At 45.5% G+C, this 15,705-nt stretch overlaps 1 protein-coding gene across 5 annotated transcripts in view; it reads left to right on the forward strand.

Moving 5' to 3' along the window:
- The window catches only part of SORT1 (sortilin 1), a 92,698-nt gene extending 77,864 nt beyond the window's left edge, over nucleotides 1–14,834 (forward strand). For 4 of the 5 annotated variants that reach the window (XM_033198338.1, XM_033198337.1, XM_033198341.1 and 1 more), the window contains 6 exons: nucleotides 1,016–1,205; nucleotides 6,421–6,537; nucleotides 7,429–7,537; nucleotides 9,616–9,722; nucleotides 10,006–10,129; nucleotides 10,340–14,834. In XM_033198338.1, the coding sequence (XP_033054229.1) occupies nucleotides 1,016–1,205; nucleotides 6,421–6,537; nucleotides 7,429–7,537; nucleotides 9,616–9,722; nucleotides 10,006–10,129; nucleotides 10,340–10,354 (662 nt within the window). In that variant the 3' untranslated portion in view covers nucleotides 10,355–14,834. Of the gene's footprint in view, nucleotides 1–1,015; nucleotides 1,206–6,420; nucleotides 6,538–7,428; nucleotides 7,538–8,997; nucleotides 9,593–9,615; nucleotides 9,723–10,005; nucleotides 10,130–10,339 lie in introns of those variants that run through there. The other variant, XM_033198339.1, reaches the window with a different exon arrangement.
- The last annotated feature ends 871 nt before the right edge of the window (nucleotides 14,835–15,705 follow it).

Here is a 15,705-nt window from a genome sequence, read left to right on the forward strand (position 1 = left end):
AGAAGGAGGATAAAGAAAAACACTGGAAAAAGGATGACCTGTAGTTAAGTGTTGGCATAATACAATAAAAGACTTAATGTTTCCACACACTTTAATTGAATTTGGTCCTTTGAGACTGTCATGAGCTCATTTCCTCAGCGTGTTGATTTAGTGACTCCTGAGGGAGCAGATCCTTGGTTTGGACCTTACTTTTCCATAAGACGTTCAAATAGATTTAATGCCTGAGGGTCGCTGTCATTTAAATCCATTCAGTAGTCTGTACAGAAGCTGGCTTGGGAGTTCTCCCCTCAGCAGGCAGTTTTCCAGTTACCCCTAAAGTTTAATGTCATTAAAAGATTTGTTAAGCACCTGCTCTTTAGCAGGCTCTATGCTGGTCTTCATTTCCCGAAGGATAAAACCTAATCCACTGTCTTTAGGTCACAGCCTTTGAGTCGTTTTTCCAGTAGATGATACGACATACTAAGCCAGAAACTAGGTTTATCAGCAATCTGCATTTGAGAGCCGGTCAACTGGAGCTAGAAGTCTAGGAAGAGGATGTTTTCCCTTCTGCCTTAAGCCAATGAACACATGGTGAAATTGAACCTGTGCGCTTGGCTAATTAGTATCTTGTCCTAAACAAAGAGCTCCCTGGCCCTGAGTGGAAAATATCTGGTTGCTTACCTCTGACAGCTCCTTGACTGAGGGCGTAGGTGTGCAAGACACACAGACAGCAGCCTCTTAGTTTGGAAAGAACTTGAGAGATTTTCTATCCAGCTCCCACTTCAAAACAAGTAGGGTTTTTCCTAATCCTCAGATGGATGTTGAGATGGAAAGAATACTCTTTTGGCATGAGGAAATGCAATTGCTAGTAGGCTCTAGACTACTGTAGCTTTCTGTTTGCAATTCCAAAATGAAGGAATAGGTTGAGTCAGACATTCCCACTTTCCTCTCCTTGTTCTTCCTATAGCCTGGCAGCTGCCTCCCGTGGGTGGGTTCTGTGCTGTGCACTTTCCTGAACAGTCTGTCTCTTATTTAGGTGAAGAGAAGGACTATACCATATGGCTGGCACACTCCACAGACCCTGAAGATTATGAAGATGGCTGCATTTTGGGCTATAAAGAACAGTTTCTGCGGCTACGCAAGTCATCCGTGTGTCAGAACGGTCGAGACTATGTTGTGACCAAGCAGCCCTCCATCTGCCTCTGTTCCTTGGAGGACTTTCTCTGGTATCAGCATTCCTCAGATTTCTCTATCTCCCCTTCCCTGTTGGAGGAGGTGAAAGACAGTTTTCTTATAGGCTAACAAATACTGAAATCCAGCCGGGCACCGTGTAATCCCAGCACTTTGGGAGGTCGAGGCAGGTGGATCACTTCAGGCCAGGAGTTCGAGACCAGCCTGGCCAACATGGTGAAACTCTGTCTCTACAAAAAAAAAAAAAAAAAAAATTAGCTGGGTGTGGTGGCACATGCCTGTAATCCCAGCTGCTCAGGTGGCTGAGACACAAGAATCACTTGAACTTGGGAGACGGAGGTTGCAGTGAGCCGAGATCGCGCCATTGCACTTCAGCCGGGGCGACAGAGCGAGACTCTTGTCCCAAAAAAAATTGAAACCCTTTTCTCCAAGAGTGGAGAACTGCTGCTGCTTATCAAGGAAACTGAGGCACAGAGAAAGGAAACCAAAATTGTTAATAATTAGATAATGTAATCATATTAGACAGTTAATGGGCAGAACCAGCAACGAACTCCAGAAGTCCTGAGTTGACAGTGGTGGGAAGGAGAGAAGTGATATAAGAAAGAAGAGAGGCTGGGCGCGGTGGCTCACGACTGTAATCCCAGCACTGTGGGAGGCTGCGGAGGGCGGATCACGAGGTCAAGAGATTGAGACCATCCTGGCTAACATGGTGAAACCCCGTCTCTACTAAAAAATACAAAAAAACTAGCTGGGCGTGGTGGGGGGCTCCTGTAGTCCCAGCTGCTTGGGAGTCTGAGGCAGGAGAATGGCGTGAACCCGGGAGGCAGAGCTTGCAGTGAGCCGAGATCACGCCACTGCACTCCAGCCTAGGGGACAGAGTAAGACTCCATCTCAAAAAAAAAAAGAATAAACAAAAATCTGTAGGAAATAAACACAAAAACACCAAAAGAAGTGGTAGAGGAGCAAAGAGGAAATTGGACTTTAGAAAATAGCCTGAGGCCAGGCACGGTGGCTCATGCCTGTAATCCCAGCACTTTGGGAGGCCAAGGAGGGTGGATTGCTTAAACTCAGGAGTTTGAGACCAGCTTGGACAATATGACAAGACCACGTCTCAAACGAAAACAAAGAGAAAGAAACCCCCCCTGACAGCATGAGCTCAGCAGGCGGACACTAGGTTTTGAATCCTCTGCAAGAATCAAGGCAGAGAGATGGTGGTTGGTCCTGAGACTAGAGGTGACATCAGTGTAGTCATGGTCCCATTAAGGTTTAGAGGCCATCAAAGTGGACTCCCTAGAGTTCAGGACCGTCCAGACTTAAGGATTAGTTACTTGGCGGGCATCGGGTTAGTTGATTATATAAGGGCATGAGTCCCTGGATAACTTAAATGAGGTAATTTTGGGGCAAATAAGAGGAACTGCTTCACATCACAGATGATGATCTTATGAAACTTGTTACCTGTAAAAGATACTGACACAAGATAAAAGTAGATCCTAAAGGATTTGGACAAAGAAGGGAGGCAGATAGCAGCCATGGTCCTGCATGTCATGTACTCTCAAATCGCAGGTGACAGTAGAATATAGTTCTGACCAAAATGCAGGTCTGACCCAGTGTGGTTCCTCCTGCATGGCTCACACCTGTGTGTGGCATGATCCAGGGTCTTCCCTTCTCTGTTTCTGTAAGGATCACCTTTGGTGTTCCTGTAGGGTTGGAGGTCATTGATGAACCTGTAACATTCTAAAGAGTTCTCTCCTATCCTCGACTCCACATATGCCAGGCTCTTCACCTGTGCTTCTGCTCTTCTCCAACAATGCCGTGGTTCTTCAGACCTCCATGCCACTGCACATGATGCTTCCTCTGCCTGAAAAGTCTTTCCACAGTCCCTGCTTCACCCCCAAGTCTGGCGACTTCCCACTTAGCCTTTCATACTTAGCTCAGGTATCACCCCTAGATGGGCTTTCCCTCATCTAGACCCCCAGAGTTCCCCTATTACAGCACTTACTGTGTTTGAACTACTATTTACAGGTTTGCTTCCACCATTAAGCCCCAAATTCCTTGGAAGCATATTCTATTCGATAATAATATAGTAATCATGATAGCAGCTAACATTTATTGAGCACTAACTCTATACTAGGCACTGTCCTAAGCAATTTACATTTAACCTCACGACAGAGAGGACATGACTGTCGTGCCCGTGGGAAGTGGCAGAGCTGGGATGTGAAACTGGCATCCCAACTCCAGAGCCCACATGTTTGGGAAGTGGGTCCTTTATGAGTGAGAAGGGTACTCATAAAAATCCAGAAATTTCTGATTGAATACCTAAAACTCTTACCCAAATTTCCTCCTGTTATTTGAAGGGTGATATCTTCAGCATATTTTGTTCTCCATACCCTCTCTCCTAAATACTTACCAGAAAACCTTTGAAATACAAGCAGCATCTATATATTCCCCAAATACTCATTGAATACCAGCTGTGTGCAGGCAATGAAAAGCGGTAATGGAAAATTTGTTGCAAAACAGAAGGTGGCAAGTGCCATGGGGATTTAGAAAAGGAAGAGAATATTTCATGTAGAGCTGAAAGGAAGTGGGTCAAAGAAGGCCTTGTTGAGGAGGTGGTATGAGAGCTGAGCATTGACAAACGTTAAGATTTGACCATGAGCATCTGGGAAGAAGCAGGTCATCAATGCCAGTGGACTGCTGCAAGCAGAGACACCGACAGCATGATCAAGGAAGGGTGTTCTGGAAGATAGGCCATTGAGGAAGTCATAGTAGTCATGATAAGTAAGTAGGGTCCAGAAGGAGGATCCTCAGGCTAAATTTTCTACTGAGATAGTGGGGAGGAAGGTAATGTCATGGACAAATATGGAAATGATAAGGAGAGTCTGTCACAAAGGAGAAAACATGATGTATTTTGAACGTCTTGTTTCTTTGAGGTTTTGTCAGCATATTTAGGTGGTAATATCCAGCATGTATTCGAAATACAGGATTAGAACTCGAGAGGTAAAACCTGGAAGTTTTAGTTGCAACCAAAAACAGTTGTGATCATTAAGGGAGAGCAGGTAGAGAAAAGGTAAGAGAATGCATTATACCTCCCCCCACCCCCGGCAGAAGACTACATTTATGGGTTAGGAAGAAAGAAGAGCAGGCAGTGGCAGGGGCAGCAGAGGGCAGAGAAACAGATGAGTGCAGCTTTGCCAATGCCAAGGTGGACAGGGGCACAACAGTGTTCGATGCTGCAGAATGGGTGGTCTGGGGGAATGAGACCAGAGAGGGCTCCACTGAATTTGATGATTATTGAGCTTTGGGGACACTGCAAACACTCATTTTCTTTTTTTTTTTTTTTTCTTTTTTTTTTTTTGAGATGGAGTCTCGTGCTGTTGCCCAGGCTGGAGTGCAGTGACGTGATCTCGGCTCACCGCAATCTCCTCCTCCCAGGTTCAAGCGATTCTCCTGCCTCAGCCTCCCGAGTAGCTGAGATTACAGGCGTACACCACTGCACCTGGCTAATTTTTTGTATTTCTAGTAGAGACGGGGTTTCACGATGTTGGCCAGGCTGGTCTTGAACTCCTGACTTCAGGTAATCTGCCTGCCTCGGCCTCCCAAGTGCTAGGATTATAGGCATGAGCCACCCTACCTGGCCCAGACACTTATTTTCAAAGTTGCAGAAGGGGTCGAAGCCAAAATGCATGGAAGAAAAAATAAATGAGTAAAAATAGGACAAGTAAAGAAATACTCTTTCGAGAAATGTGAGTAGTAAGGGAGAGGTGGGTTAAGGAAGTAATTTCTAAGGTCAAGACATGCAGGCTAAGGAGACGCTGCCAGCTGAGTGGGAGAGATTGATTGTTCCCCTCATACTCAGGGAAGCAAGGCCCCAGGGCAGGTCAGAGGAGGGGAACCAGGGATGCTCATGGAGTCAGCCCTGGAGATTGTCAGCAGACATTGTTTCTCTGGGGAAAACAGGAAAAGGAGAGCAGTGGGTGGCACTCTGGAGAGACAGGGTGGAATGGAGGACAGAAAAAGGTGTTCACATGGAAGGCAAAGACTAAGAAGCTAAGAGGAACAGAAGTGGCGAAGACAGAAAAATTTGCCGTGTACCGCAAGGGCAACATAATAATGACATTTGGAGGTAAAGAAAAGAATTACTGGCTGGGCGAAGTGACTCATGCCTGTAATCGCAATACTTTGGGAGGCTGAGGCAGGTGGATCTCTTGAGCTCAGGAGTTTGAGATCAGGCTGGGCAATATGGCAAAACCCTGACTCTACAGAAAATACAAAAATTAGCCAGGCACAGTGGTTCACACCTATAATGCCAGCACTTTGGGAGGCCCAGGTGGACCGATCACTTGAGCCCAGTAGTTCAAAACAAGCCTGAGCAATGCATCAAGACCTCATCTTTACAAAAAAATTAGACAAGCATGGTGGTGTATGCATGTGGTTCCAGCTCCTTGGGAGGCTGAAGCGGAAAGATCACTTGAACCCAGGTGGTTGAAGCTACCGTGTTCATGCTGCTGTACTCCAGCCTGGGCAACAGAGCGAGACCCTGTCTCAAAAAAAAAAAGCAGGGGGGAAGAAAAGAAAAGAATTGCCAAGTATCCCTGAGTTGAGAGCTGCTGCTGTTGCTGAGGTTTCTTTGTGAATCCCACCCCTCTGCAGACTGCATTAGTCCCCTGCCCGCGCCTGAGCTGCCTGCAGTGCACAGCCTCGGGCCCTTGCTAGTCCTACGCCACTGGGCCTGACCCATAAGCTTCTTTTCCTCAATAAAGCCCTCTCTGGCCGGGCACAGTGGCTCACGCCTGTAATCCCAGCTCTTTGGGAGGCCAAGGCAGGCGTATCACAAGGTTGGGAGTTCGAGACCAGCCTGACCAACATGGTGCAACCCTATCTCTACTAAAAATAAAAAAATTAGCCAGGCATGGTGGCACACACCTTAATCCCAGCTACTCAGAAGGCTAAGGCAGGAGAGTCACTTGAACCTGGGAGGCAGAGGTTGCAGTGAGCCAAGAACACACCACTACACTCCAGCCTAGGCAAGAGAGCAAGACTCCATCTCAAAAAAAAAAAAAAAAAAAGCCTTCTCCATGTCTGTTTTCCTAAATCGACCTCCTTCAGAGGTGTCACAGGCCTTCCTGAGCTACTTTCTAACAACCCAAGACTGGAATGTTAACCATCCACTGCCCCACATAACCCTTCATTGCTAGTCACTTACTGTCTTCCGGCTGCTTTGTAAGGTACTTTATTTGCTGACTCTTGCAGTGATTTTGGCTACTACCGTCCAGAAAATGACTCCAAGTGTGTGGAGCAGCCAGAACTGAAGGGCCATGACCTGGAGTTTTGTCTGTACGGAAGAGAAGAACACCTAACAACAAATGGGTGAGGTGGCCTTTTCTGCCTTGTCATGATGGATGAGGTGTTCTTGTTCAGAGTGAAAGCTGCTTCCCTCCACACTGAGATCCAAGCCCTACTTTAGAACACTATTTTTGGAGGGGTTGGGGAGGGGCAGGATGTGAAGGCCTCCCTCGAGGGTCAACTACAGGAGGTGAGCCATGGGTTCTTGGTGTCAGAGGACTCAACCCCACCAACACCACGAGGCAGAGACCAGGAGAACAAGCTCGGCCAGATCCTGCACCCCTGCCTCCCGCCCACCGCCCCCAGGAAGGGAGGAGAGGTGACAGACCCCCAGGCAGAACGATAGAAGTGTCCCATCCACCGTGAATGTCCATCACTCGCCTGGCACAGTTTAGGCATGGCCAGGCAGAGCTCGGTCTGATAGGACTTTCTTTGGTGATGGAAGTGTTCTGTAATTTGCTGTGCCCAATATGATAGTCACTAGCCACACGTAGCTGTGGACACTAGTGTAACCGAGGAACTGAAATTTTCATTTTAATCAATTTTAATTTAAGTGGCCACCGTATTGCACAGTGCTGCTCTAGAGGGGCCTCATTGCCTCCCTCCCCTGATAACTTCCCCTCTCCCATTTTGGACCACTTGTTAATGACCTTTTTTCAGGTCACATTTCTTTGGCACAGTCTCTTAGGTAGAAAGAACAGGCATGTTTCTGACATCAGGGGACTGAGATGCTTAGTTTGCTTAAGTTCTGAAACTACACAAAATATCCCCCAAAACATCCCTGTGGACATCCCCCCAGACCTGAAAGATGATGTAAGGATGGGAAGCTTTTTAAATCTTGTTTCCAAGAAATAGGCAGGGACCCAGGAATACATCCTTATCTTCTGTTACCAAATAATCTTCTCTGCCTGGTAGGTACCGGAAAATTCCAGGGGACAAATGCCAGGGTGGGGTAAATCCAGTTCGAGAAGTAAAAGACTTGAAAAAGAAATGCACAAGCAACTTTTTGAGTCCAGAAAAACAGGTATGTTAAAATAGGTCTAGTTTTCAGGTACAAATGGGATTTTGTGTTCTGCCAAGAAAAATCAAAGTTAAAACATCAAGAGTTTTGTTACTGATACAAAGTGGTCAAACTACTTCTCTCAGGCTTCCCTTTGCACGGGAAGCTGTTAGCATGAAGGATGGGTCACGTAACCCAGTGATAAGCTCACCCTACTCGAAAGCTCTCTTTTTATTGAGGGTGGGGGGGGGTGATATTCTGTAAAGTTGTAAAATTCTTAAAATCATACAGTTGTGGAAATTTCTGAGGCTGAGAGTCATTTAGGAAAACTCAAAAAGGTTGTCTATGGGCCGGGTACAGTGGTTCACACCTGTAATCCCAGCACTTTGGAAGTCCAAGGTAGGCAGATCACTGAGGTCAGGAGTTCAAGACCAGCCTGTCAAACATGGTGAAACCCTGTCTCTACTAAAAATACAAAAATTAAAATTACAAAAATTAGCTGGGGGTGGTGGTGTGCACCTGTAGTCCCAGTTACTCCGGTGGCTGAGGCAGGAGAATCGTGTGAACCTGGGAGGTGGAGGTTGCAGTGAGCCGAGATCGTGCCACTACACTCCAGCCTGGGCAACAGAGCAAAACTCCGTAACAAAAAAAGAAAAGGTTGTCTGTGAAGGGCCATGACCTGGAGTTGTGCATGTGTGAAAGAGAAGAGCACTGGGCAGTAGGTGGGGTGGATCTTTGACCAAGTCATGTTAAGTATGTTCAAAAGTGAAAAACTGAGCTATGGTAATGGGCAGGTTTTGATTTAGAAGCAAGTTACCTGTTGGGTGTGGTGGCTCACAGCTGTATAGTCCCAGCACTTTGGGAGGCTGAGTTGGGCAGATCAGTTGAGGCTAGGAGTTTGAGACCAGCTGGGCAACATGAAGAAACTCCCATCTTTACAAAAAAACAAAACAAAAATTAGCCGGATGTGGTGATGCATGCCTGTAGTCCCAGCTACTCAGGAGGCTGAGGCGAGAGAATCGCCTGAGCCTGGGGGGTCAAGGTCAAGGCTTCAGTGAGCCGTGATTATACCACTGCACTCCAGCCTGGGTGACAGAGTGAGATCCTGTCTCGATTTAAAAAAAAAAAAAAAAGGTCATGAGGCTGCGTCCAAATCTGTAGCACTGAACTACCTGTAGAATTGGAGATGTGTAAAGAGGAAACCTCTTGATAATGAAGCACTAGACCAGCAGCATGACTTCAGATGCTAAACAGCAGGCCTGTTTCCCAATTCGTGATAGGGGAGGTCAAGCTGGACCACCTGCAGTTCCTCCTCTCTGCTGTTCTAAGGGATGAAGGACTGACAAGGGGTGGGATTAAGGAGATGATGGGAGAGGAGTGTTTGGGTACGTGTATTGGTAAGGGGGCAAGTTCCTCCCTCTGTGCACCCTTGTCCTGGGCTCCTGGTGACTCTCCTCAGAGTGTTCGTGTGTGTGATTGCACAGGACTCCCGCCCACAGGGACACAGCTTGTCCCAGAATCCAGCTCCGCCTCCTCTGGGATACATTGAAAACACACACTCCCTATTTCCCACCCAGAAGCAGGTAGGTCACAGGCAAACAATGATATAATAAGGCTTATTTGTAACAATATATCAAAATTAAGTAAAAAAATAAATCTTGGTGTCATATAATGGCCTGCCTGGTTCTTCTGACACAGCTTCTTCCCAAATAATGACCCTGTTCTCTAGGCATTCGGCCCACTATTACAGTAGTCTCCCCTTCCTGCTCCACCCTTAAGCCCCAAGACTTGTGAACAGTGGTGCTGTGGAGCAGTCATACTTGATCTAGGCAGTTGCCAAGGCTTCCAGGGTAACTTTGACATTTAAGGCACTGAATTTGAAGGTTCAAGGCAGTTGGAGCTAAGATGACCCTCTGCCAGCTATAATATTCTCCTGGTAACACTGAGATGGTTCATCTTGGGGGGTTGGAAAAGAGCCATCCTTAAGCACATCAGGACTGCAGATCATTCACAAAGAGATGAGGGGAGTGAGTGACTGCTTTGACCTCAGTCCTAGGATATGCGTGCCTAAAACTTTTGTGTTTGTGTTTTAATTTCTCAAGAATTCCAAGTCAAATTCTGTTCCAATTATCCTGGCCATCGTGGGATTGATGCTGGTCACAGTCATAGCAGGAGTGCTCATTGTGAAGAAATATGTCTGTGGGGGAAGGTAAGGACCACAGAAGTCAATCCAAGGTACTGAGTTCAAGCCAGAAGGCTGGTCTAGGGCATATGGCTGAGTCTACTCTTGGCAAAAACTAGGTACTTGCAGTACTGTTCCTGAAAAATCAGGCCCAAATCTTCTCATGTCTTGCATTTTTCGTATGTCAACCATGGACTGTGCTTTCTGTGTCTGATGCATTCCTGAGTGTGTAAAACTGAGAAAGTCCACAGTCCTGTAAGAAACGCACCCCTGTGTGCCACCCGAGTGTTAAGGAGGTTTCTGTTCACAGGTTCCTGGTCCATCGATACTCTGTGCTGCAGCAGCATGCAGAGGCCAATGGCATGGATGGTGTGGATGCTTTGGACACAGCCTCCCACACTAATAAAAGTGGTTATCACGACGACTCGGATGAGGTGAGGCTACTTCTTCTTGAATGGTAGTACCACCCCCCCCACCCAAAAAAAAATACAGGAAAAAAAATTTGTCTTCTGTTCATGATCAAGATATGCCAGGGCCAAGGCAACTTAATGACCATAAGATTTGGCAAGCCCAGAAACTAGGTGATTGCTTTTGAAATAAGAGTGTTGTGGTCCGTCAGTAATAATGGTGCATGTCTTTTTCAGGACCTCTTGGAATAGCTCTTCAGAGGAGCTGGACCCAGCGTGAATGGTGGAACCACAGTACCTCTTACACTCCCTGTGGCTCCAAGTTCGGGAAATAAATTTCCCATTGCGAGGGACCCAGCTCTGTTTCTGCTGCTTCCATCAAAGCCAAAAGGACCTACATTAAAGAAATGCAGGGTGGGGGTGGGGAACCCTGAGCACTTTTTTACAACTGGCTCTGAGAAGAAGGGGGACATTTTAAATTCTTTAACTTCTTATTTCTCGTCCTGTCTCTTTGCAAAGTATGGGCTTTTGTTTTTGTTTTTTAAGGGAAATGAAATGGAATTCGAAGGGACCTTTTCACTAACCTCACTTCTGTGTGTTCTGCATGGCGCCTGCCCCAGAGCATCTGCCAACTCCAGCATCAGCTCTCACAGTGTACTTGGTACCATCCCTGGGCTCTGCTGGTGAGACGAAGCAGCTGTAGAGATGAAAACAGGCTGCAGAGGCTGGCACAGCCTGGCCGGCTTTTCTCCATCTGGGGACAGTCCTTCTCTAAGAACACTGCACACCAGCTCCTCACACAGATCCCACTTCCTTTTTTTGTGTTTTTCAGAGACCACAGACCACAGTGATTTTTCTTTTCCCCTGTTTAATTAGGCAATACCCTTGTTAATTGCCCTTTGGCAACTAAGTTAAACATGTGCTTCCCACACAGTAAATCAGGAAAACTTACAGGGCAATATTTTTAACTTGGGGCAGGAAGAAGGGAGCAGCACAGAATTGACTAGATTTAGCACCTATTAAAACTCTTGCTTCTTCTGAGATCTTTCAAGCTGTGCTTTGTGTGTGTGCCAGTGGATTTACTCAAGGACAGGGTACAGACTTGGCTGGAAGTCTGCCCAGGCTGAATGATCTCTTCCCTAGAGTTGATTGTCGGGTACACAGTGTGGCCCCCCCGAAGACGGAACCTCACAGTCTTCCATGTTCGCTTTTTAACTGTCATGTGGCTCATTGCTGAATCACGTCAATGGCTGCCTGTCTGCTGCTGCTTAGGTTGCTGTTGTACATGGAACCAGGACTAGAGATTTTTTCAGATGTATAGACTTAAAAAATTAGAATTTCATTACCAGGCTGTCCTTCTCACCACTTTTTTTGGCTTCACCAAGTAATTTGTTGATACGAAAATTTTGGAGGAACCAGTTGGAAACACACTTCCAGTCTAGATGATGCTTTGTGTGATACATTGATTTCTTATTTTGAATTGAAAAAAGTTTTCCATTTGATACTTCTCTAAATTAAATAAATTATAGAATGTAGTTGGGTGAATTTTGGGGTGCCCATATAGTAATGGAAAGCTGCAATAATTAGTTTTAATACAGCTTGAATATTTGCTATATAGGAATATCGTATGGAAAGTTTTTGGTCTTACTGTAGCTACTGTGTGGGTCACAGTTTATCCCAGTGATTATGATTGGGACATTCTTTGGTAGATACCATTTGCTACTAGTTTATTTTGTGGCTAGAAAGTCATTTTTTTTGTTTTTTTTTTTAAGAGCCAAATTAACTTTCGTCAGAATGTGAGCAGATGGCTAAGTTCTCTCCTCCCCAGAATGGATTAACAGCTGCGTGGAAAGTGGGGGAGAGAGTGGATGGAGACTTCTAGAGACATTGAAACTGCAGTAGAATTAAATGAGTCAGGGAGCTTCCGTTAGAAAATAAAGTTAAGGCAGTTGTTGCGAAAATAATTAATATGGTTAGGGCTGGAGTGCACTGGTCTTTTTGCTAATTCATTTTGCATGGTTTTAAAATTAAAAATAATTCCAAAGATACGCCAGCTCACAAATGAAAGCGTCAGCCTCTGTCCTACCCTCCCTCCTGCCCAAACCACTTTGGTGCCCATAAAAGAACTGTTTACACCACTTACCTTTCTCCCAGCATGTACTCACTGTGGGTAGATGCACCAATACATGGTAATCCTCTTACTCGTTTTAAGACGTAAGAAACTTAATATTCTTCTCTAACCCATATACGATTACCAGTGGAGCTAGCCATTGGTAATGGCTATTATAAGCTCTTCACTTATAATGATATCTGGGATTTCTGTGGAACTTGGCAAATTTTCAGAGCACCTTCACTCACATAATGTCATTTGAACCTCACATTGTTCTTGGGATGGAGTCAGTTGTTCAGGGTTCCCCTGTGTGTGGTAAGCAGTACTGGCTGGCTGTCTTCAGAACTGGAAATCTTTATGCATTTGAGTGCTGACCACTTTGAGCAGGGCAGCCTTCATGTAGATGACTTGCTGTTCTTTATGACAGGGATCAGTGGCATTTGTTTCCGAGCAGTATTTAGCACCTTTTTGCCACCTTGGTGGACAGAAAATTGTATTTTCCTGTCTTTCATGACTGAAAACAAAAGTAATGGGAATTATGTGTTTGCAGAAACTGCCCTTCCCCTCATTGAGGGTCACTGCTCAAGAGTGCAGAAGTGGGCTCTCCACTGATGAGTCTCCCTCCCCATCCTGGTTTCCACCCCAGGCTGGCTAGCTCCATTGGTTTGAAGACTGACAGCCAGCTAGACTCATTCTCATTATTGGCTAGTTAGCTTTCTTTATCAACCTGCTCACTCACAAATGTATGTCCTCAGCCAGAGAGTAAGACAGCCCAAATCCGTTACAGCTTTAAAAGAAAATAGATTTCTAATTTGCCCTACTCATGTTAGGAACATTATCTTTGAAGGTAAAACATAGTGTATCATTGTGTAAACTCCCAGGCTTGATGTAGCGGAAGAGATCATTTCTGGAGGCTTCAGCAATGGAATTTAGCATTATAAGAGAGATTGAACATACCAGTCCAAAGTGGTCCGAGTTCTTAAATCCAGGTAGGGAACTCACTCTTCTTTCTGCTCTGGGCCTAAGGGGGCATTGGGTTTTAGTGAGACCACAGATCAGGCTGGTCTCTCCTGTAGGCTGTTAATTCAGTGGTAACTCTATTTCAAAGAATAAAAGCCTGTGGGGAGTTGCGGCAGTTCTGGGGGTGGGCTCAGGAGAGTCTGTAGATCAGCTGTAACTGGAACTTGGAATCGGTGTCTGCCTCTGAATGGACTTCCCACCTCCTCTCTCTTGCTCTGAGGCTTGCCTCTGGGCCTCTCCATGCCCAAGCTGCCTTTCATCCCTGACAGGCTGGTAATGTGCTGACCACCTCCAGCTCCTGCCTCGAGTCTGTAAACCAGAGCTGGTTCTCTCATGACCTTCGTCACGATACCAGGATACGGCGAGGAGTCCAGGGCCATCCACACCCACCCTAGGGTAACAGGGCTGGCCTGGCATTAGTCATTATTTAGTTTCCAGACCAACCATCCAGGTAGAGATTCCCTCTTTCCTTTGAGCAGCGCTCTCAACAGCCTGTCCACAATGACCTAGAGTGCATCCTGCTCACTGTCAGTGTAGCCCCTCGCCCCTATATTCATCCAGGATACTTGGAACTGCTAAAATAGGAAGGGATTCAGCTTTCAACTTTGCTGCCATCTTCCCTAAAGCAGGAAAATGAACATGGACTTAAATGTCCTTTGAAAAAAACCAAAGTTTTAAGATTTGCTGTGTGATGAAGTGACAGGGAGGGCCAGAGTTAGCAGGTGCCAGACTTTCTGTTCCATCTGCCACGGGTTTGTCCAGCTCAGGTAGCTCTAGGAGCACCATCCTGCCCTAGCAGAGCCCAGGCCTTCCCCTCATGAAGCATCATTGAAATAGCAGGAACATGTTGATTTCTTAGTTAGGTTGCATTACAATAACAAGAGTCAGAAAATTAATTCGAAACAACTTGCAGTATGCATTTCTTCACACCAGTACATTCTTAAATGTACTTGTTTATAAGGAATAACAAACTAATCTGTACCTTTATATATATGTGTGTGTACATATATACATATATAAACTGTATAGTGTACATGGTAATGATTTATTGCTATGCCCCAGATCCTTAATGTAGTTCTCATCCTCCGCATGCCCTCAGCCACAAGTGGGTGACTGACTGTTCCCTGATGATTTGGCCCACCTCCTGTGTTTGGACCTCTAGGGAGGAGGGTTTTGCTTATATTCTCCTTTTCCTCGTGCACAGAAATGCTCAGGGTCCCCATGTGCCTGTTGTTCAACCCTCTCTCTTGTTCCCTTTCTGAGCATGTGGTCCTTCCCCAAGCTGTGGGACAGCTGCCTTCCTACGAAAGTGTAAAGCAGTATTAAGATCATTACTGCATGTGTCCTAAAAACCCAAGTTTTCTATTCCCTTGGGACAGAAAATTGCATGTGAGGTGGGATAATCGAGTTTCAGTGACCCACATCAGTTACACATTAAAGCCAGGCCCCATAATAAAATTCCACAAAATGGAAATAAAACTCGAATTTCTTTAGCATTGTGTAAATAAATCTGAATGTGTTTAACTTTGTACTGGTAATTTTCTGTATATTTGGAATATTTGGGTTAAAAATAAAACAGACTGGACTTTGTTACCTAACCTACTGAAATGACTAAGTTACAGTTTGTTAATATGATACTGTTTCCAGTTTTCTAGCTTCAGAATCAGACTCCAGCAATCAGAGAACAGGCCAATTAAAGAGCCAGGACTGGACATTTATAGCATGAAATGTATTCGGTCATCTATGAGGAAAACGGCTCACAAAATGTGAGCCATAAATTACCTAATTTTCTTGCTCTTTGTGCTCATACAGATCTTCCTCCTGTGGGTGTATACACAACGAGTGCCTAGAAAGTCTAGGCACCCACCCCACATACCTTCACAGGTTTCAGTTGCTACACTGTTCCTTCTGGACACAGCAACAGATAATTACTCCTTGAATTCTGTGTTCTTTTCAGCAGGTTTGACACCTGGCGGCACTGAGAAGTTCAGCTTTGTAACTTCCCATCTGCCCCTCTTACATTTCTCTTGCTGTTCGTACTGGCCCTTTCTTATCCATTTCATTTAAGGACCTTGCAAAGCGTTTAAGAGAGGTTCCTAAAATAAATAAATAAATAAAAATAAAAAGAGAGGTTCCTGCCCACCCATCTGGAACCATAGCCATTCTACCCTGCTAGCCTGGGGCAATATTCCATGTAATACTCCAGCATCTTGGTCTGAAGATGACAGGGCAAAGCCCTTGTTCCTGAGGCCACCATCTGATGGGAGAGTTTCTACACCAGGACATTATCTAAGGTCATTGTTTTATTTGAAGGAATTCTATCTAACATGGTATTCTAAGATTTCCTGCGCCAGAATCACTAGGTTGGTTTTTTTAGGTGCAGATTTCTGGATACCACCCCAGACCTATTGAATTAGACTTTCTGATGGGCAAAGCTTAGGAACCTGCATCTTAAAGTTGATTATTTACAACT

The sequence above is a fragment of the Trachypithecus francoisi genome, unplaced genomic scaffold (genome assembly GCF_009764315.1).
Source record: "Trachypithecus francoisi isolate TF-2019V2 unplaced genomic scaffold, Tfra_2.0 Lachesis_group5, whole genome shotgun sequence".
NCBI classification, from domain to species: Eukaryota; Metazoa; Chordata; class Mammalia; order Primates; family Cercopithecidae; genus Trachypithecus; species Trachypithecus francoisi.